This window comes from Nicotiana tabacum, chromosome 2 (genome assembly GCF_000715075.1).
Source record: "Nicotiana tabacum cultivar K326 chromosome 2, ASM71507v2, whole genome shotgun sequence".
NCBI lineage: Eukaryota > Viridiplantae > Streptophyta > Magnoliopsida > Solanales > Solanaceae > Nicotiana > Nicotiana tabacum.
Window position 1 is genome coordinate 125,046,286 of NC_134081.1, and position 21,292 is coordinate 125,067,577.

Below are 21,292 nucleotides of genomic sequence, written 5' to 3' on the forward strand. Positions count from 1 at the left end.
TTAGATAAGAGGAGAAAGAGAATGAAAAAATAAATAAGGATAAGAATCTATCCCATGAATTGTGCATTATGTTTACTCATTAATTGTGTGCTTAATCTGTAAAAAGAATTGCTAGTTATGGAATAAACAAAGAGTGATGCTATATTTAAAAAAAATTATAAATATTAATGATATTATATTTAATACAGTTGGAAAATACATTATCTGAAGGGAATTAATTATCAGAAAAGTAAAGCAAACATAAGGAGGCACCAAAACATCGTACGTTCTTGTCAGATTAACCATAAGAACTTCATTTCTTTTTATCAATCGGTGACGGTGAATGATCACTTGGAATTACTTCACAACCAGCATTGAAGTATAACTGTAGAGCATCAAAATCATCAGCATAAGCCTTTACCACCAAATATTTAAAACTTCAAAGTTTGGCAAGATCATCACATGTCTAGAGTATAGTTATGGCAATTTTATACATCATGTTTGGTGGTAAATTTTGTAGGTTGTTACTAATTCGTTGAAATATTTAGCCTGAAAGAAATTGAAGGCAAAAATTTAAGATAACTTGAAGTTTAAACACCGAAAAATCTTGAGGACAAGAGACACTTCAGAGTTGAAACTTGGTATACCAAAAAATAAAAAATCTTGAGGACGAGCGGCAATTCAACTTTACCAAAGAGTTTATCTAGTTTGTCCAAAACGCGAGAGACCTTCAAGATCAAAACTTCAAAAAACTTGAAGACACCAGCTATAAAATTTAACTTGATCAAAACATAAACAAAAATAAAACTAAAAATATGAAGCAACAAAAAAAAAACTCAAAAATCAGAAAAATAGATTTAAAATGGCATGATTTCTTTTAAAGATCGTATAATTGAAATCAGAATGGGCTTTCATGAGAAGTAAAAGAGGAATAAAAGATAGTCCTGAGATTCTGTAAGTGATTGGCAGAAAAATGGAGAACAAGGAGGTTAAAAAATATTGTGAAATTTTATAAAAAGAAATATATAGAGTGACTTTAAGGAATTTAAGATATTTACGCACATGCACAAAAATACTCACTTTTCACTTTTGGGGACAAACTTTTAAACTTCTAATAAGGCTATTCTTTTAATTTTTGCAACAATAGCAACATTGCATGTCCACAAGGTGGTACATCTCACTACTCCTAATATATTCTTGCCATAAGCTGAGTGTAAAAACGGATTGTCTCACAATAATGCAAGAATATGTTGCATGATCTACTAATATTAAGAAAAAATTATTTTGTTATTTGAACGTCCCAAAACCACATAATACTGCATAAAATACTTGAAAACTCAATGGACCCAGCTCTAGAATAAGTAGTAAACATTTGTTCCAATTCTTTGTGAGTGAAAAAAAATTATCTTTGAAAGTGTACGCTATCGTTTAAAGAATTTATTGCTTAGAACTCAACAAAAATTTGAAACAAAAATATAAAAACATACCCATATTTCTATTAGGAATCTTTTTAATTTTTTAATTGTGACAATAGGCTTCTCCTTATCTCTGTAGCATCAGTAATTTGCATCATTTACCCATGAAAAAATACTGCAAATAACTCGACATAAGTTTGAAACAAAATTAATCTTGCAAATAAGTAATCTGAAGGAGGATGCTCATATTAATAAATGTGTCATTTTAAGATTGCAAATTGTTGACATGATTAATTGGGTGCATATGACGCTTATAACCAAGATTTTTACTTGCTCCATTATCGTGGAACATGTTCATGTTTTGCAACAAGTATTGCCCGATACTTTGTAATAGAATCCAAATTTTATACACATGTATAAATATAGGCAAAAAAATTAATTTTTTCCCGTACTTATTTAAAGTGTAGTATTCTTAGAAGATATAAGACTTTTAAGTTCACTTAGTAATATTATTATTTATATTAGCAAGGGTTAGTTCAAGACTTCAAGTTAATAAGATATTAGCCATATATTTGCAATATATTACCTTGAATCTTGTTGTAAAAAACGTTATTTGTTAATATAAAAATTTAAGTAGTTTAATTCAAAGTTGTAAAATATTTCTAATGTTAAAAAGTAGGGATTCTTTGTTTCTTTCTTTTTTAGACACATTTTGTACTTTTTTCGACAATCTTGGCGGTTTAAGTAACAATATTATTCTGTATTCCATCATTAATACTTTTTGGGGTCTCAAAATTTTTTGGGATTAAAGTAAACGTTTACTACCCTCACCATTGAGCCACTCATAGCCCTAGTACAACCATATACGAAAGGCATTTTAACTAGGGGAAAAAACATAACTAGGTAATAAGTTAAAAAAATTTATACGGTCTTAGCAAATTTTCACAATCCAACTGGAATCTAACTATCAAACCGGCATCCCATCACTCCAATCCCAGCGAAATTCATGTTTCTAAACGGAGTTTTATCTTTTAGGAGTATTTTTATTCATTTTATTGGTAAATGGTAATGATGATTTTAATATTTCTCTCTCTTCCCATTATGGTGGCCGTAACTAATACTATACTATTATACGGGGATCCTTTATGCCCATGTTTCAAGTCTTGCTTCTTATATCTTATTCCATCATATCTCCCCTTTCTCTTTTTAATTTGTAGTAGAACTAATCTTTTTTTAAAAACAATAAATTTGTGCAATGAGTTGAAAATTTTTTTTGTGTGTTGGGTTTGTCAAAAAAATTGTAAACTAGTAATCCGCCATATTTTTGGTATTATATGTAGATATAGTGTATATATTATATATATATATATATATATATATATATATATATATATATATATATATATATATATATATATATATATATATATATATATATATATATTATATGTATATTTTTAAATATATACAAAAAATATTATACATATACAAGTAGTATATTCTTTTTATATATAGAAAATACATATGACATATTTTGTATATATTAATTACGTATATACACGTCATATATTTGAAAAATATACATCTCATATATATTGTATATGCACTTCTTATAAATTAATACCATTATTATATACATTGTATATATTGTATGCACAGTGGTAATAAATTATCAAAATACCATTAGGATTCGTCCACTTTCACCTCTAATAAGAGGAGAAAGAAAATTAAATGCTAAATGAAATTTAGATAAGAGGAGAAAGAGAGTGAAAAAATAAATAAGGATAAGAATCTATCCCATGAATTGTGCATTATGTTTACTCATTAATTGTGTGCTTAATCTGTAAAAAGAATTGCTAGTTATGGAATAAACAAAGAGTGATGCCATTTTTTAAAATAATTCTAAAGAAATGCTCAACCGTGTAAAAATCTCTTTTAACTATGTACTTAGTACGTGATAAAGTATTGTGAATTGTATTTTGCCATATGTAAATTAATTTTCCCTGCTAGTTCTGTCAAAAGCTGACGTTAGATTATTTATCATTTGTCTATGAATCTCACATTAATATGCATATGAAAGTTACTGTAAGAAAAAATTAATGTCTTTGTCTACTTCTTGAATAAAGGGATAAAATGTTGGTGTCTCTTAAAAAAAAAATTGGTTAATAGGTCGGAGTGTGAATGAGTTAAATTTATTTATACGTGAATTAATAAATCAATGTCATGTATTTACCTAAAAGACCCATATATTTTATATCAACTTCTGTTAAAAGGAGGATCAATTTTAGAGTTAATTTTAACTTTAGGAGAATATTAGGGTCCAATAGTAAAACTGTAAAAGGAGGCTCTTTATCATCCCAATGCCCAAAAAAGCATACTATCTTTTTCTTTTATTTTTCTCCTTTCTCGACTAATTCTAATTTTGAAGTTCTAATTTAGAGGATAAAAATGATTCCTACAAAGAAAATACTTAATCCAAAAAAAGTTAATAAAAATAAAAAATTAAATAACAAAATAACGAAAAGTAAATTTGTGAAGTGAAGTGGGTGCACGTTACCTCCAAAAACAAAAAAAACAAAAAAAAAAGTAAAAGGAAAAGGAAAACAACATCGTAGGGTATTCAATTTCAGTGCCGCCGAGATTGTTAATACTACAAATTTGGGCCGTCACCATTCTCGGGGCTCCGGTGACATTATCTACTGGGCTTCAAATCTTCATAGGAGCGAGCTTCATTATGTTGAGGAGGAAGCCACTCTGAACAAAACTAAGATTCGTTCGATTTCATATGAACACGATTTTGCAAGTACAATCTTAGATTCAGCTAACAGAGACATTTTATCAAACATGTTGTTAACAATCAGACAGGCGAGGCAAAAAACTAGAGCTCTCTTCAATCATCCTCTATATGTATTATACTCCACTAATACTCCTCCTGCCGCCGCCAATTCAATCCTTGCATATCCATTTTTACCTTCATCTGTATCAGTTTCTTCTTCTAATGTTTTGTCAACTTCTAGAACAATTGAATTACAGCCCAAAGATGTTGTTTTGTCCTTTAAGGAGTGGTTCATGAGCAGAAAAAACCCAGTTTTCGATCGGATCTTTGATATATTGAAGACACAAGATGATATTACAGCTGATATTTCACTGTCTCGATTTAACCTTAGACTCTCCGAAGCTTTGGTGCTTGACGTGTTAAATTACGAGAAAAACAAGGATGTTTTATCCTGTTTGAAGTTCTTTGATTGGGCGGGTCGACAGCCGGGTTTTCATCATACCCGGGCGACGTTTAATGCCATTTTTAAGATTTTGTCGAAGGCAAAGTTGATGTCTTTGATGGTTGAGTTTTTGGATAAGTATATGAAGCAAAGGTATTTTCATAAAGCGAGATTTTACAATACTTTGGTTATTGGATATTCGGTGGCTGGCAAGCCTGAGCTTGCACTCCAACTGTTCGGTAGAATGCGTTTTCAGGGTGTTGATTTGGATGCGTTTGCTTATCATGTGTTGCTTAATGCATTGGTGGAGGATGGTTTTTATGATGCGTTTGAGATGGTTTTGAAGCAGATTAAGTTTAGGGGTTTTGAGGATTCGATAACACATGCTATATTCGTTAAGAGTCTTTGCCAGCAAACGGAGCTGGATCGAGCTGAGGAGTATCTTAGAGGGTTGTTGAGAAATGGAGGGGTAGGGTTGAGTGGCATTGTGGTGGCTAATCTTGTGGATGCTTTGTGTAAAAGTAAGCAGTTTATGAGAGCTGCAAGTTTGGTTCAGGATTTTAGAGAGTCTGGTTTGGTTCCGATGGAACAGGCATATAGTGTGTGGATTAAGGACCTTGCTCAGGCCGGGGAGCTAAGTGAGGCAGTAGAATTTCTGAAAGGCAAGAAACTGTTTGATGGGTATGTTCCTGATGTATTTCGCTATAACAGCTTAGTGTGTCGGCTTTTAAGAGAGAACAGGTTAGAGCAGGTTTATGACTTGTTGATGGACATGAAGGATCAAGATATAGTACCTGACGATGTCACCATGAATGTAACTTTGTGCTTCTTCTGCAAGGTGGGGATGGCTGATGTTGCCTTGGAGTTGTATGATTCGAGAGCTGAATTTGGACTCTCTGTAAGTAGTATGACCTATAACTATCTGATAAATACTCTATTAGGTGATGCAAGCGTCGATGAAGCATATTTCGTGCTGAAGAATGCCATTGAACAAGGTTATTTCCCTGGTAGGAGGACATTTTCAATTATTGCTGATGCTCTTTGCAGAGAGGGGAAACTCGATAGAGTGAAGGAGTTGGTTCTTGCTGCTCTAGACCGGAATTGCATGCCCAGTGACTCGACCTACAACAAGTTCATATCAGCCTTATGTAGGGCCAGCAGGGTGGAAGATGGATACTTGGTACATGGAGAGCTCAGCAGATTGGATAGGGTTACTAACAAGAATACTTATTTTCACTTGATTAGTGGCTTTAACAAGTCAAGTAGGGGAGATATTGCAGCAAGATTGTTAATAGAAATGCAAGAAAAAGGTCATAGTCCAGATCGGAGATTGTACAGGGCGGTTATTTGTTGTTTATGTCAGATGGAGGATCCGGAGAAGCTATTTTACAGTTTATTAGAGGTTCAATTGTCTCGGCATGAGCCTAGCTGCCTCATTTATAATTACTTCATCGATGGAGCTGGTCATGCCGGAAAGGCTGAGCTGGCCAGAGATGTTTTTGAGATGATGAAGAGAAATGATATCACGCCGAATTTGCAGTCTGACATTTTAATATTGCAAAGTTACTTGAAAGCTGGAAAAATTGCTGATGCTTTAAACTACTTTCGTGACTTGTCCAATAGAAGAAGTCTAGGAAGAAAATTATGGAACACCATGATTGTTGGCCTTTGTAAAGCTAACAAGCCCGAAAATGCGTGGAACATCTTCTGGGAGATGAGATCAACTGTTTTGCGGCCAAGTATGGAATGTTATGAGGAACTTGTTAAATTGCTTTGCTCGCAAAAAGATTATTATAAGGCTATTCTTCTGGTCGAAGACTTGATGCAAATTGGTCGTCGGGTGTCATCCTTCATTGGCAATGTACTTTTGTTACACTCTTTACAAACTCCAAGAGTCTTCAGTGCTTGGATGCACTCAAGAGATTTGCGCAATATGAAGGATCACAGCTTAGCACTAGGGGAGCTGATAAAGACTTTCTCTGGTGGTAGTAATCTGGATGGAGATATATTGGAAATGGAAGAACTGATTCAACAATGCTTTCCACTTGACGTATACACTTACAATTTGTTGTTGAGAAAACTAACCATAAGTGAAATGGACCTTGCTTGCAAGTATTTCGACAGATTATGCAAGAAAGGACATGAGCCAAATCGATGGACTTACGATATATTAGTTCACGGCTTCTTAAAAGTTGGTCGATCTTCTGAGGCTAGAAAGTTCATGGAAGAAATGTTCAGTAAAGGTTTTGATCTGACTGAGGCTACAAAGGCATTTGTTTAAGCTAGCTTTGAATTTCATTCTAGATGGAATGGGGTCCCTCATTCAGGTATTGAAATGCAACATTGTTTGATATTTTACTTTGTTGTATTCCTCTTGTGAGGAGAAAAAACATCAGCTTCCTTTAGCTTTCCCCCCACAAAAGATATAAAAGAACTCTGGCTGTTTTACTTCTTTCAGGACCCAACTCCTATGACTAAAAGACTATAGAAGTAATCTAGGATCATAGTTGCAACTCCAGGAGAAAACCATGAGCAATGACCAGGAATTTTTTTTAACTTCACCTTGTATCTCTCTGTTATGGAAGTGTTACCTATAAAAGCAAAATTTGATCTCTTATGAAGCCTTGGGAATTCCTCTCACATTGTAAACTTTGCTCACTTCCTATATTATTAGCGCACTTCGCCTTGCCTCCGGAGCTCTTTTCTTAAGAAGTTTTTTCATGAGAGCTCGCCCTTAACCCGTGTTTAGCTTATGGTCTTTCAACTGCCTTTAGACTGTTGCTAGGGCTATTGGATTTTCTGTGTTTTCATTCATATTCAATGTTCAACTACTGAAGGGAAGAAGCAGCCCTCACATTGTCCTTTTCTTTCGAGTACTCTAAAAATCTGACTTTGAAATTCTGCATTTTAGGTTGATTTGCTTGGATGTGATTACTGATGTGGCTGTCTGGAAGTAAGTTGGTGGCACATGAAACCTAAATGGAAATATTAGTGCATTTGAAGATGGAGTACTCCTGGCTGTTGGCCGGAAGAATTTTCTGGATTCAATTCAATGAGTCAGTGAAGTGGCCACATAAGGGATGTCATGTCCTGTGCCCCAAATGAATCTGAAAGGTTGAGAAGTGGTATCGGGACCATGGAGAAAAGCCTCAACGATGTGATAGCCAACCGATTAACAAGCTTACCGGCTTCAGGTTTGAAACCACTTGATTTGAAATGGTTATAGAAATACTTTTAGTAGTTTGTAGATTTTGGGCTTATTTTCATCTTGTTGAATTCTGGGTTGTAAATGAGGTGTTCTAATATCTTTGGCTTACTATTACGCTTTTCAGTGCATGTCCTATTTACTAGCTATCGCTTTTGCTTTGCATCTTTCTTCTAGATTTCGTGGTGTTCCTATTTTTCTTATGATTGTTGTGGTGATACTAATATTTACTAATATTGTCTCCCTTTGCTTTGCATCTTTCTTCTGGATTTCATGGTGTTCCTATTTATCCTATGATTGTTGTTGTGATACTAATATTGTCTCCTTTTTGTCATTTTGTCTTTTTATTTTATTGAGCCGAGGGTCTTTCGGAAACAGCCTCTCTACTCCTTCGGGGTAGGGGTAAGGTCTGCGTACACACTACCCTACCCAGACCCCATTAGTGGAATTTTACTGGGTTGTTGTTGTTGTTGTAATATCTTTGGCATGTTGTGGCATCTATCTGGAACTCTGACTATTCTAGTTAATAATTTCCTAAAACTAAATTTCATGGAAAACTTTGGGGCACCAACATTGTAATTTATTAGTATATAAAGTGTTGATCATGTCCTTCTGAATGCATCTATTTCCAAAATATGTATGGGTATTGTTGTTATTTCCGGCTCAGTTTTTCGATTTCTATTAGATTTTGAAGAGTTTGGGATAGCAATAATAAATATTCCCCGTGTCCCCAATTTGTATTAGACACGAAGATTAAGAAAGAAAGGATGACTTTCACACTTAAGTTAGATATAAATAAAGTACCAAAGGTATTGTCATACCAAGTAATTCATCTCAGTGGGGGCACTGTAGCCTACAACAAGCATGTCAATCACAAAATGGGAATAAAAGTTAATTGGTTTCTAATTATAGAGAGATGCCAATCTTTGGGAGGGAAAAAGGAAATAGTATCAAACAAATTGGGAGATGGATTTAAATGATGATAATAGTCATTACAATTATTTATTGTTTTGGTTCTCAGCAGAGGCAAAAACACTAGGTGATTTCTTCCCATCTATTTAAGCCCTAGTAGACGGAGCACCCGGTATCTGTGCTGGTGGGAAGCAACAGGTACCGTATGTATTTAGTCAAGGTGCGCGCAAGCTGGCCCCAACACCACGTTATCAAAAAAATTATTTATTGTTTTGGTGAAGTATATGTTTAAGAATTTAACAAGTGATTATGCATCATATTTTCATTTATTTCTCTCATCATCACCATTATTATTTTTAGGGGTTCTGCATAAATGCATTAAGAGCATTTGAGTGTGATAGGCGTCGTTCCTGCATTACGATTGTGGTTGTCTCCTCCCGTCTTCAAGCAGTGATGTCTGCTTTCACCTGCTTAGCAGTTTATATCATTGGACTTAAGCTGCTTTGCAGGTCATCCATAACGATACCAACTTCACCTCTACTGGTTAAAATGCATGATAACCATTGGGGCTCAGTTTTAGCAATAAAGGCCTTTAGTCAGCGGGTGGATCACAAAACTGATCCTGTTCTTTTGCTGTTTCTGATGCAAAATAAAGTTTCTCAGTCGTGTGGTCGGCCTTTTGCCAAACCTATCAAGATAATACTTCCCTGCTTGAGATGGTCCAAAAGTTAGTGATGTCCTTGAGGAGAATTGATGTAGTTTTTCACTGTATATTGCTAGATAGTTCTTGCTAGCTTGTACTTTCGTAGTAGCTTGTAGCCTTGTACGATGCTTAGCAGTGAGTTTGCCAGGCGCGATCTTATGCAGCTTCTTTTCTAGATGGTTATCTAGCATAAACGGAAATTGTCAGGCACCATAAAACATAATGGGTAAAAGCTTAATATTCTGTTATATATTGTTGCTGAGTTCTTTAAAAGGTTCGTTTATCATGATAGCTGCTTGTGCAGAGGTATAGCAGTTGCTTATGTAGTGATTGATTGATTCATGATAGTATGTCCTGTAGAATGTTAAGCACTGATTGAAGCAAACACAGATGCTCATATTTTAGTTTATTGGTTCCGTTGGTATAAAACTAGAGGGGCTGTAAATGATGTGTAGTAGAATCCGTTTATATAATTTGAACTTTGAGGGTATTTGCTATTCTTAAGACATTTTAAAGAGTTCTTGTTCGAGACATTCTTGGCTTTTATTTAGCAGATACAGTTCATCTGTGGAAGAAATGGAGACCGTGAACCACTTGTTTATTCATTGCAGATTTGCATGGCAGATATGGATCATTTTCCTGAGGTTATGGAATACAGTGTGTACAGTGGGTGATGCCTGGAGATCTGAAAGTGATACTGCAGTGCTGGCAAGGGCAGACAGTGGAAAAGAGATGAAGAAAAGATTGGAAGATCATACCTTTATGCATATTATTTGATTGTGTGGGCAAAGAAGAAATGATTGAATTTTTTGAAGGAAAAAAGAGGAATATTTCTTATGTATAATCTAAATGCGTTCAAACTTAATAATTTTGGTGTAAGAAATTTTGAAGATAACGTAGAATCCTAGAATTTTTTTACTCCTTTCAGTCATAGGAGTCAACTAGAGACTTTTGTACTATATCAGTACCTCCTTGGTACTGTTCAATCAATAAAATTACCTACTTCAAAAAAAGAAAAGGAAGTTCTCCCCGTCTTTTTTGACAATATATTTCTTCGTTTGTATCAATAATTGTGAATATTTACCTGGGAGAAGTTTGCTGCCTCAGTTCCTGTGATTACTTATTTATGTAAGGATCATATGTTAGTTCTTTGATCAAATTTGGACATTATATTTGATAACTATAAAAAATCTTTCCCATGGAGGGAAGAATGTTTCTAATCTAAACATGGAGTTTGAATTTGAAAAAAAGATTATTATTGCAACACATATTGCCTGAAAACTTTAGCAGAATTTGATTCAATCCATAAACATAAGTGTGCTCGTATCTGTCTGAACATTCTGTGTCCTATTCTTTTTATTTTTTTATTTTATTCCCCTCCCCTTTTGATTACCGTTTGATCCCCTTTGTTGGAACTATTGCACATTTGTTGATTCTTTTTATTTTTTTATTTTTTATTTTATTCCCCTCCCCCCTTTTGGTTCCTCTTTCACTCCTCAATTACAACCGCAGAGTCGTGGGTTCGAGTCACCAAAGGAGCAATAGCTCGAACAAAGACCATCTGAGCAACCCCTATTGTCCTTTGTCCTATTCAATTGCCACTGAAACTGGCTACTCTGCATTGCCAGAAAAAGGGCGGGGGAGAGAATTGAAATTCATCTAGCTATGACAAAAATGAGACAATTCACAAGAAGACTTATTGATCTTGATAATAACCAAGTGTAAATATTTAAACATCACTTGTGTAGTTTTTCATCTTTCCAAGTGCACACTCACTTATGTCTTACAAACTTATTTTGAATTCACAATACATGTCAAGGGTCAAGCCTCTCCTGTATCCCAACCCCACAAAGAATCTAGTCTCTAACAAATGGCAGTTTTATATTACCAATCTACAAATTCCAAGAATAATGTATGTCATGTACTCCTAAAATATGGTGGATAAGCAAATGCAACTGCACTTTCAGCATTTCCCATGAATCAAAGCTGAATCCAATCTGTGAAGCTCCAATAGGCAATCCACCAGACATTGTTCAATTCATATAGTATTTTGCGCCAACTGGCGACCCTGATTGCTCAGATGGGAGAGAACAATGTTCAAGCAGTGTCCCTTGCCTGTCTTGCAATATTAAAGTTGAGCAAAAAGAATTTCATTCCATGTATCTGGAACACCAGGCAAGCACCAATGCAAGCAATCCTGCATCCCGGGTGTTGCTTTGATGCTGTATCGAGATATATGACCCTCATCTCTCAGCTCAGATACAGCTGTGATATCCAAAAGCTTTACAGCTGTTCCTTTTACTGCCCTTGCTGCAGTAGAGTCACTGGATTCATCTTGTAGAACCTCTTTTCCACCAGCAAGCGGAGTAGTGTTATCACAGGTGCCTCCACTGTTCCAATCTCCATTAAAGAAATGCCTGGGTGATATAGACCGGTAAAATACTTTAAGACCAGGGTATTTTGGCAGCTCAGAATTTATCCAATTAATGATACTGTGAATTGTAAAATTCTTGGCACCAGCGATATCAGCAATTTTCCTGTTCGTGTTAGGAACGCCACCAACATACATGACCCACCGGTTGGCGTTAAGCTTTCCTCTATTCCAATGGTGTCCTGTGTTTAGCACAAGGACATCAAATCTGGGTAGGAAACGACTCAAAAATGCTGGCGGACGATCCAGGTGCATGGCGTAATCAGTAGCAGGGTTTGAAGCATTAATGGGTGTTAAGTTACACAGACTAGCAGACCAATAGTAAAGAATAGTTGTTTGGGTACTCGGAAATCGATAAGCCCATCCATCAGGTCGTTTAGCACCACGAGCCTTTACAAGACCATATTCACGTCCCACGTTGAGAACATCAGGTCTGTCTTCACCACCAGTAATCATACACATAAGCGACTGAAATTGCTGTCTACCAAGGGAATCCCCAATAAAAGCCAGAGTTTTGTTCTCCATCCTGGACGCACAACCAAGTTCAGAAAATTCCTTGTATGTAAAGCCAATTAAATATCACCTGAAGAATTGAAGAAGGGAGAAAGCAACGCCATATTCTATAAAACAACAAAACTTAGACACTGAAAAATAGTGCAAACAGAATCATCTCTTTTCAGAGATTAGGATGTGAGAGGGATAGCATGCACTACATAGGGGAGCTTCACGGTCACAAATTCTTGCAGTTAAATGTGAGATATATGCTCTAATCTCTTGGGTTTACTCAAGCTTACACTTCTGCCCTTGGAAAATACATTACAAGCCATGGTAGGTACAGTACTATTAATGCCAGACAGAACAAGAGAGAAGGTTTTAATAGAGTTCATAAGAAATTTTTAAAGGTTATACACATCCCAGGCATCAGAAAGTAATCAGTTGCATAAAAAGGAAAGCATACCTTTTCAGGAAGTTAGCACCTGTAAACTCTTCCATCTCGCAATCTCTTGGTCTCCAACGTAGTTTCTCGTATTCAAAATCCATACGCTGTGTCAAGCGGCAAGCCCACATGGATGACAACCATTGCTTGCAGCCAAATCCAGAATATAGAGGCCTACTATCATCTGTGACCCATCTACCTTTAGCAAAGTTACAACCTGGAAATTAAGACAAGGGTATTAATAATCAATTTCATTCTAACCATTGTACCAAATTCACCAACCAATTTAAGGATAGGTCGATTGGCAAACAAGGCCTTTTTTTTAAGATTATCCAGAACCCAAAAAAGGGTGAAAATAATTGGAAAAAGAAATAAATTAGGAATTAGTTCAATGACAATGTAATCAAATCCATCAAGATTTGACTTCCGTGAACATTAGAAGTTTGTTTTACAAACCTCTGAGATAAATTCTACAGCTAAATGACATCAACGAGAAAGGAAACAAAAAATCAAATAGAAAGATGATCACCATGATCTTTTGAGGCAGATGTCAAATTTACAATAGGGCTGTCTGCAGAATTCACTGGAGCGGCAACTTCATTTTCTTGTTCTCTTGAACTACTCTTTTCTTCCAAAGCTCCTTTTAAATCTCCTCTTTGGGTAAAGCTGGGAGGAATACCCGCACTTCCTGAAAAACACCATTAAAACATCAAACTGTAGAGACTAGAGATTGCTTGACCTCAATAACATCTCAGGATACAAAGATATTATAAAACATGAAGAGGTACCAGTGGAAGTAGTTCTTTAATGCAGAGAAACTGACACTTTGGCAAGTATAAATCAAGTTGAGGAGTTGAAGCAACAGATTCAGTACACACACAGTAAGCAGATTAGGAGCTATTTATTCATACAACTCAGGAAAAGGAAGCTTCTCTTTCTTTTAATTTAAAGGACAGAAAACAGACACATTGATGTATGAAGATTAGGAGCTATTTATTCATACAACTCAGGAAAAGGAAGCTTCTCTTTCTTTTAATTTAAAGGACAGAAAACAGACACATTGATGTATGAAGCAGAGACAGAAAGGGGCATTACTATAGCACTAATTTTTCATAATTTGAGGCACTCACAAAAGATGAAAGATTGTACTCAAACATACCATACCTTCTATCTCAGTATTAGTAATCAGTTCTTCAGTCACCTTATCCTTTGTCGAAGACCCCTTAGTAGATGAATTTGAAATGGTGGGTTCAAAGTTCACGCTTTCTTCTGATTTCCCTAATCTATTTCGTTCTCTTAAAACTTCTTCATCTTTCACTTTATAATCTGCAAGAGAACAGAGAATAGATAAGTAACTTAACAGGATTCAGCAACGTCTCCATCAAGTTCTATTTACTCTGTCATAATAATGCTGTCCTTTTTGGTTTGTCCCAAAACAGCTACTCGTATTAAAGAGGAAAGTTTCTCCCTCAACATTTAAACTGGTGCCAAATACATACTACATTATAGTGTTTCAAACTTAACGTGACATCTTACCAACTAACATTTCAACTTTTTCATATTTGAAACATTACGTTACCTATCCAAACATTTCACTCTCAATAACAACAAAATAGGTATCTTTAAAGGACATATCCACTAAGGGGGACTTTAAATTAGTAGCCATATTAGTTATTACTTAGTTGTTGAAGAAACAGATGATATCATTATTTACGTAGAAAAAGTTGAGAAAAGAAAATTCATGATTTAGCACAAATGCACAATTCAGGCAGATCAACAGGTGCAGCAGGTATCCACAACAAAAGAAGATCATTACGCGAAAGAACCAGACAAAACATGCAAGAACCACAGCTTCTGCCCTGTCATCCAAACTTGAATACAGCAATGTGATCCAGCGCAAAAACGCCATTTTTTTATTTAGACACGCTTTGTTCTGGTACCTGCTATCTACAATGGCTGCTCCAGTGGTATTGGTTTACAAACACTGGCTCATAAATGCATCTCAATCTAAGTGTGATCCATTCCACTAAGCATATCCAAAAAGTCCTCTTTTTAAAAATAAAATAGGTTGAACCCAAGTAGCAGCAGCTTCTATAGCCTCATATACTACCTTATCTTTAAATGGCTCAACATACTTGCTACTCCGAAGTGGAAAATGTACTACTAATGGTATGGAAAATATCAAAAGAGAATTTATGCCAAACCTGGAGAAATCTGGAAGACATGATCTTGAGATGGTGTCCAAGAAGAGAGGAACGGGCTTTTCACGTATGCCAAAGTAATAACAGTGGCACAGACTAATCCAATAAGGATGAGAGAGATCCGTGGCACCTTTAAACCTCCCTTCATCCTCGATGCATAGGATTTATATACTTGAAGTCATTCCACCTTAATGGATGTTTAGTTCACTTCAGATTAATATCTGAAATAGTTGAAGGAAAATGTTTGAGGCAAGACCGAGAAATAGCGTTTCAGGTGTAAGAAGATTGATTAGAGATTCACAGGGCAATTTTTAGACTCATGATATAGACAACAGATAGACAGTAATTTTCTCAAAAAGAGAAACACAATTGTGCTGTAAAGTGTGTCAGAAGTTAATGAAGTATAAATACAAACTTGAAACAGTAAATATTGTATGGGTGGTTATGAGGGTGTTATAGGAAAAGATATTGTTAATAGGCTCACAGTACAATAAGTCCAAAACTACCTCAATCTCCCTTCATTATTAAATACTGTAGTATAAATATGCGACGAAAAACCTCTAATTGTTCGAGATGCCTGACATAAAAAATAAACATCTTGTATTAGACCTTCCTTCATAGGAAACTACAATCAAATAGTCAACACTTAAGATTCCTCTTGGACCAACAGCAGCTATCTTTCCTTTAGCTTCCTTCTCGAGATTCAAGAGCCACTTTTTGGGTTAACCCACCTAATTTCATGACAAAGCTGCCCTTGCCTTAACTCATTTCTAATTATCTTCCTAACTTCGGTCCAACCTTGCATCTTAACACATCAGTTTTGGACGAAACACAGAGCTGCTTTTTCATAAAGACATTTCAACTACTGAAATTTCAGATTGAAGCAGATCCTTTCAATATCTCTGTTCCCCAAAGAACTAGTGTTAATTATTAAGTAAAAACTAGTTAGATGATAGTAAAAAACGAACCGCTTGCTTTACCAATATCAAGGAATAATATCAAACAATTTCAATTGGTGCAGAGCCAAACAGGAAGTTGATGCAATTGTGAAGTCCAATCAAATCAAGGAACCTTAACCACGCAAAAAAAAAAAAATGCATCAACAGGCAAATAATGAACCACCCACACAAAATTACATAGATTAAATACATACACAGAACGAAACATTCAATAAGTTTGGATATTTAAGCAATTAAAAAAGCAGGCAAATAAAAGAACACAGAAAAACAAACTGAATTACGTCGATATGAAGATAAATACTATAATCTGTAATGTATACCTGAAAATGACTGAAATTAACCTCCGAATCCTCGGATTTGATCTTGGAACAATAATTCTTTAGCAAATAAAATATTAAATTCAGTTTCGAAATATTTATGCAAAAAGCGATGCGAAATTGAAGTTCAGAACAAAATGCAATGAGGGTAAAGTTTGAAAGGAAAGCTGGAGAAGAAGGAAGGAGCTCAAGTGTGAGGACGAATGAGAAATGGTGGAGGAGATCGCGGAGACGGGAAAATGAAGGAAATTATATACCGTCTTGTTATACATAGAATTTAACTTTTATATACTTTGTTTTCTCTCTTTCTTTTTTTTCACCGACAATTAATTTAGTATTATTTTTATTAGTATAAGTACAAATATAATAAATGACCTGTCACGTTCCATTATGTTAACACTAATGTAGTTAATGTATATAAATTATGGGTGTTTAACGGACGAGCTGGGACGGGCTGGACATAAAAAAAATCAGCCCGTCCGTTTAACGTTGCGGGCCGTTAGCGGGCTGAGTTAGCGGAGTGTATTTTTTTGGGGTTTTTTTTGTCCGTCCGGGTTCGGGCTTAGCGGGCCGTGGATTTTTATTTTTATTTTTTAAATAAATTTTATTTTTCTTATTCAATGTTATTGATACTTAAGTGTTTGCAAACTTTTAAGGCTTAGAATTAAATTTTGAAGTTTAAAATTTAAAATTTGAATTTTATAATATTAAAATTAAAATTTGAAAGTAAGTGGCTACAAAAAATTATTTAATAAGACCTATATGTAAGGATCAAGCTCCGAAAACTTTCATTTGATATTTTTATTGAATAATATATAATACTTCAAATTAAGTTGCAAGTTCTTTTTTGATTTTGTTATTTTTGAACTTGCAAATTAAAAGTTTACAACAATTACAAAAAATAAATAGTACATCACATGCTTTGCATCATTTTTGTAAGTTCATCCATGTCAACATGAGGTTCTTGGTTTCCGGCATTGGTTGAATCAGAACCATAAACCATTATATCTCCAATTTCTTGGTCCTCCGCTTCATCTACCTCGTCACGCCCTTAATTTCGTCATTCTGATCTTATCCAATCTCCGAAGCACACTAGAATTTCCAAAGCGTTGCTACCCAATGAATGACGGGTATCTCCTAGTTGCTGCCTTGCTTGGCTAAATACGCTATCTGATGCGACTGTTGAAATCGGCACATTTAGCACGTCTCGAGCCATGGCCGAAAGAATAGGAAATTGATTTGAGTTGCTCCTCCACCAACCCAGTGGTAGAAATTCCTTTGTGCGGGGCTCTACTGACTTTTGCAAGTAGAATTGAAGTTCATCAATATTCCTGCTACTGGTTTGTTGATGCCCCCTATTGTAGACCAAATCAAATAATCTTCAACACCATCATTATCATCCAAAGCACTGCTCCCAGATGTTGAAACTGAACTTGAAGGAATATTTGCATCTACAGCAGAAGAAGCATAAACAATGTTAGCATAATAATTATATAATGTTTCTAAATGTTTGTGTAGATCAGAAATACAAGTGTCAATATCAGGAGTTTTAGTTGGTCCAATATCCATATAAGAATATAAAGCAATGATTAATTGGCGATAAGTGACCATTTTAATAGAAGGGTTTAAAATAACACCAATTAGGTAAATTGGGGAATTGGGTAAATATTTTTTAAACTTATCTAGCATAGATTCAACAATAGAAGTATATCTTTCTTTCTTCTTCAAATTATGTAGTAAAAGAGAAATTTCAGCAATATGAACTAAACCATTTGCAATAGTAGGATAATAAGCTCCAGAAAACTCAAGTGTAGCCACATAAAATTTTTGTAAAAACTTTACAACATCTTCAATGACATGAAATATTTCAGAAAGTGGTGGGTGTAGATGCAATTTTAATATTGTAATAGCAGCATTGTTGTTAGAAGCATTATCAAATGACACACACAAAACTTTTTCTGCAAGATTATAAAATATAGCAACTTCATGGATAGTATTACTTATAAATGCACCAGTATGACTTTGATCTTCATCATATTTAAAAGCAATAATACATTTTTGCATACAAAAATTACCATATATCCAATGACATGTAACAGTCAAATAATCATTACCATTTACAGCACGACCAATATCAGAAGTAAGAGAAATTCTACAAGAAAGACTGGCGAACAAATAACGTATATATGTCTGATATTGTCAAAAAAGCCTAAAGATATCAGCTCTACAAGTACTTCTAGGAATACCTTTAAACAAAGGGTTATAAATTCTTTGAATATAAGTAACAAGATATGGTGAAGCAACAAAACTAAAAGGTAAACAACCTAAAATAATTATTTTAGGTAATTCTTCCCGATCTTTCTTAATATCGTATTTACCCATTAACCCTCCAGTACCCGGGTTAAGTTTTTGTTGTCCATCTTCCTCATCTACTCCCCAATCAAGAGTGTGGTTGTCTACCATGTGCCTACGAAGTTGACCCGTTCCCCCTCCCTTACCGGTCTCATGTTTATAAATATCCTTACAAATTCTACATCTTACATCATTTTAATCTTCTTCTAGTCTGTCAAAAAAATTCCAACACTTACTTCTTAATCTTCGATTTTTCTTAATAGGGAGGGGAGGCCTACTTGTATTACCATGACTTCCACCCCTAATATTTTGAGTTTGACTAGCATTACCAGGTGTAGCTGGTGGTGTTTCAAGATTATCAAGCGATGGAAATGGAATATCATTTAAATTATCATCTAAATCATCATCTATACCATATTTTTCTTGAAGTCCCTCATAATCTACATTTAAATTTTCACGTGAACTTTCAGAAATATGTGTAAAGCTACTAGAAGAACAAGCACCACCTCTTGATCTTTTGAAAGTTTTCTTACTACCACCTCTACTAGTGCACGCTTTTTTGGCTGCTCTAAATATATCCATTATGTAAATTAAATTAATAATTATAAATAATAAAATAAATGTACACCAAAAAAGAGAAAGATATAGAACGAGTGTACCGGGATTCCGGATGCCGCACTAAATTTGATATCAAAAACCAAACTTCCAATTGATAGATCGATACTTGATAGTTGATACCACACTTCACTTGAATACTTGATATTTGATAATAATAATTTTGTAATGGCTAAACTAAATATTTGATGAAACTTAAAATAATAAGTAATTGAGAATTTAAGAACAATAATCAATAATATCAAGAGAGAAATAGAGTAGTAAGAGAGTGAATTGTGAGGAAAAATGAAGAAGAAGGGGGGCTATTTATAGTTTTTAAAAGGTGAAAATTGTAATTTATCAAATACTAGGGGTGTGGGGGCTATTTTCTTAAGAGGGTAGGCCGAAATGGCCATTTCTGCAAAAAAAAAGCCGTTGGCCAACGGTCATATTTGAATTTGACCGTTGGCAACAGTCAAAAAAGAAAAAAAGAAAAAAAAGAAAACGTTAAAAATCGGGCTGAACCGGGATGTAGCCCGTTAACAACCCGTTAACGGGTTCCGGTGCACCGATATCAAAAAACTGTTCGTTTGAAACCCGCTCCCCGCCCAACCCGTCCCAGCCCGCCCCTCACGCTACAGTAGTGGGCTGACCCGGGATGAACCGGATTGTAAATGGGTCAGCCCGGCCCGATTAACAGGTATAATATAAATTGATCGTATACAGATTCAAATAAGATATGTACAGAATAAATATGAGTTATAGCAGTAACTTTATAGCTTATTCGGCCAAGCTTCTTTTTTGCCGAAAGTGATTGTTTTTTTGGCCGAAAGTGCTTTTTTCTAAAGTTAAAGTTTTTGGGTTAGCTTTTAGAAGAAAAATAAGTGCTTTCGAGCAGAAGCATAAATAGTTTTTGAGAAGTAGAAAAAGTATGTTATCCCCGAAAGCACTTCTTCGAAAAATACACTTAAAATCACTTTTTAAAAGCTTGACCAAATATTAATTACTGTTCAAAAGTGCTTCTTCAATTAATTAGCCAAACACATACTACTTCTACTCCAAAAGTATTTTTTTGAACTAACACTTCTAAGAAAAAACGTTTATCAAAATAAGTTAGATTTTAGTTTATCAAAATAAGTTAGATTTTAGAAGCTGGCCGAGCTATTAATTTTATCATATCAATTCGTTCTTATGGTAGAGATAAGTATAATACTAAGAAACCTTTATAAGTTTAGTGTATAAAATTAAGCGAAATTTAGTATTGATGCTTAAATTTTTTATTTTTTTTGGGGGTGGGGTGGTGGGTGGTGGGGTGGGGGGATTTCCAACTAGTTTAAAGTTTAAACGATCGTGCGGACCACAAAAAATATAATGCTTATAATCGAATAAGTTGAACTTAGATTATTAAACTTGGCCATTTATTGTTGTCCCTTACCACACGCTTTTGTGCACTTTTTTTGTATTCTGTAAACATCCCAATTGTTCAAAAAGGGGTATAAAAGAATCTTAATTGCAAAAATATATTTTATGGTTGATTTTTTTCTTTTATCATTGGGTATGAATTTTAGCCATTTATAATTCTAGTTAATTTAATTCTACAAAGTCTTGCTGAAATGCGGTATTATGGCAAAAGAAGAAGTCTTTTATCATTGGGTATGAATTTTAGCCATTTATAGTTCTAGTTAATTTAATTCTACAATTCTTCTTCTTCTTCTTCTTCTTTTTTTTTTTTTAGAAAAAAAATATATTTAATTTGTGTTCTTATTGTTTACCCGAAAAACGGATAACAATTGAATTTATACGTGGTTCTAAGGATACGCAGTATAACTTAGTACAAATTGAGGAAATATATAAATGAATATCACTATTAACTATAAAAGAAATGAATGCAAACCGAATGAATTAATTTGTCTAGGCCCTCAAGTTTGATCACCCTCCAACTGAATGGAGAATAACGGATACAAGAACAAAGTGACTAAATACCAAAACCAGAAGGGAATATATTGTTTTGTATTCTATGAATCTGAATGCCCCTTACAAATGACCAGACCCCCCTTTATATAGTGGGG

The 21,292-nt window shown here is 34.6% G+C and overlaps 3 protein-coding genes across 4 annotated transcripts in view; 1 reads left to right on the top strand and 2 right to left on the bottom strand.

Annotated features, from left to right (window-relative positions):
* The window catches only part of LOC107798038 (protein TIFY 10A-like), a 202,404-nt gene extending 181,454 nt beyond the window's left edge, over positions 1–20,950 (bottom strand). Inside the window, exon 1 of the mRNA XM_075224312.1 lies at positions 20,926–20,950. The gene's annotated coding sequence lies outside the window, so the exon portion shown is untranslated. The remainder of the gene's footprint in view (positions 1–20,925) is intronic.
* On the top strand, positions 3,974–10,450 carry LOC107761572 (pentatricopeptide repeat-containing protein At1g71210, mitochondrial). The gene is made up of 3 exons (XM_016579805.2): positions 3,974–6,939; positions 7,524–7,806; positions 10,044–10,450. The coding sequence occupies exon 1, from the start codon at positions 4,239–4,241 to the stop codon at positions 6,891–6,893; it is 2,655 nt and encodes an 884-aa protein (XP_016435291.2). The 5' UTR covers positions 3,974–4,238; the 3' UTR covers positions 6,894–6,939; positions 7,524–7,806; positions 10,044–10,450.
* Positions 11,119–16,538, bottom strand: LOC107761573 (protein trichome birefringence-like 14). 2 transcript variants are annotated; one of them, XM_016579807.2, is made up of 7 exons: positions 16,281–16,502; positions 15,982–16,072; positions 15,005–15,222; positions 13,965–14,126; positions 13,330–13,488; positions 12,822–13,017; positions 11,119–12,389 (listed from the first exon to the last, which is right to left on the bottom strand). In XM_016579807.2, exons 3-7 carry the CDS (start codon positions 15,147–15,149, stop codon positions 11,561–11,563), a joined length of 1,491 nt encoding a protein of 496 aa, XP_016435293.2. In that variant the 5' UTR covers positions 15,150–15,222; positions 15,982–16,072; positions 16,281–16,502; the 3' UTR covers positions 11,119–11,560. The 2 variants fall into 2 exon arrangements, with proteins under 2 accessions (XP_016435293.2, XP_016435292.2); XM_016579806.2 differs by lacking the exon at positions 15,982–16,072 and having other exon boundaries at positions 16,281–16,538.
* Positions 20,951–21,292: the final 342 nt, after the last annotated feature.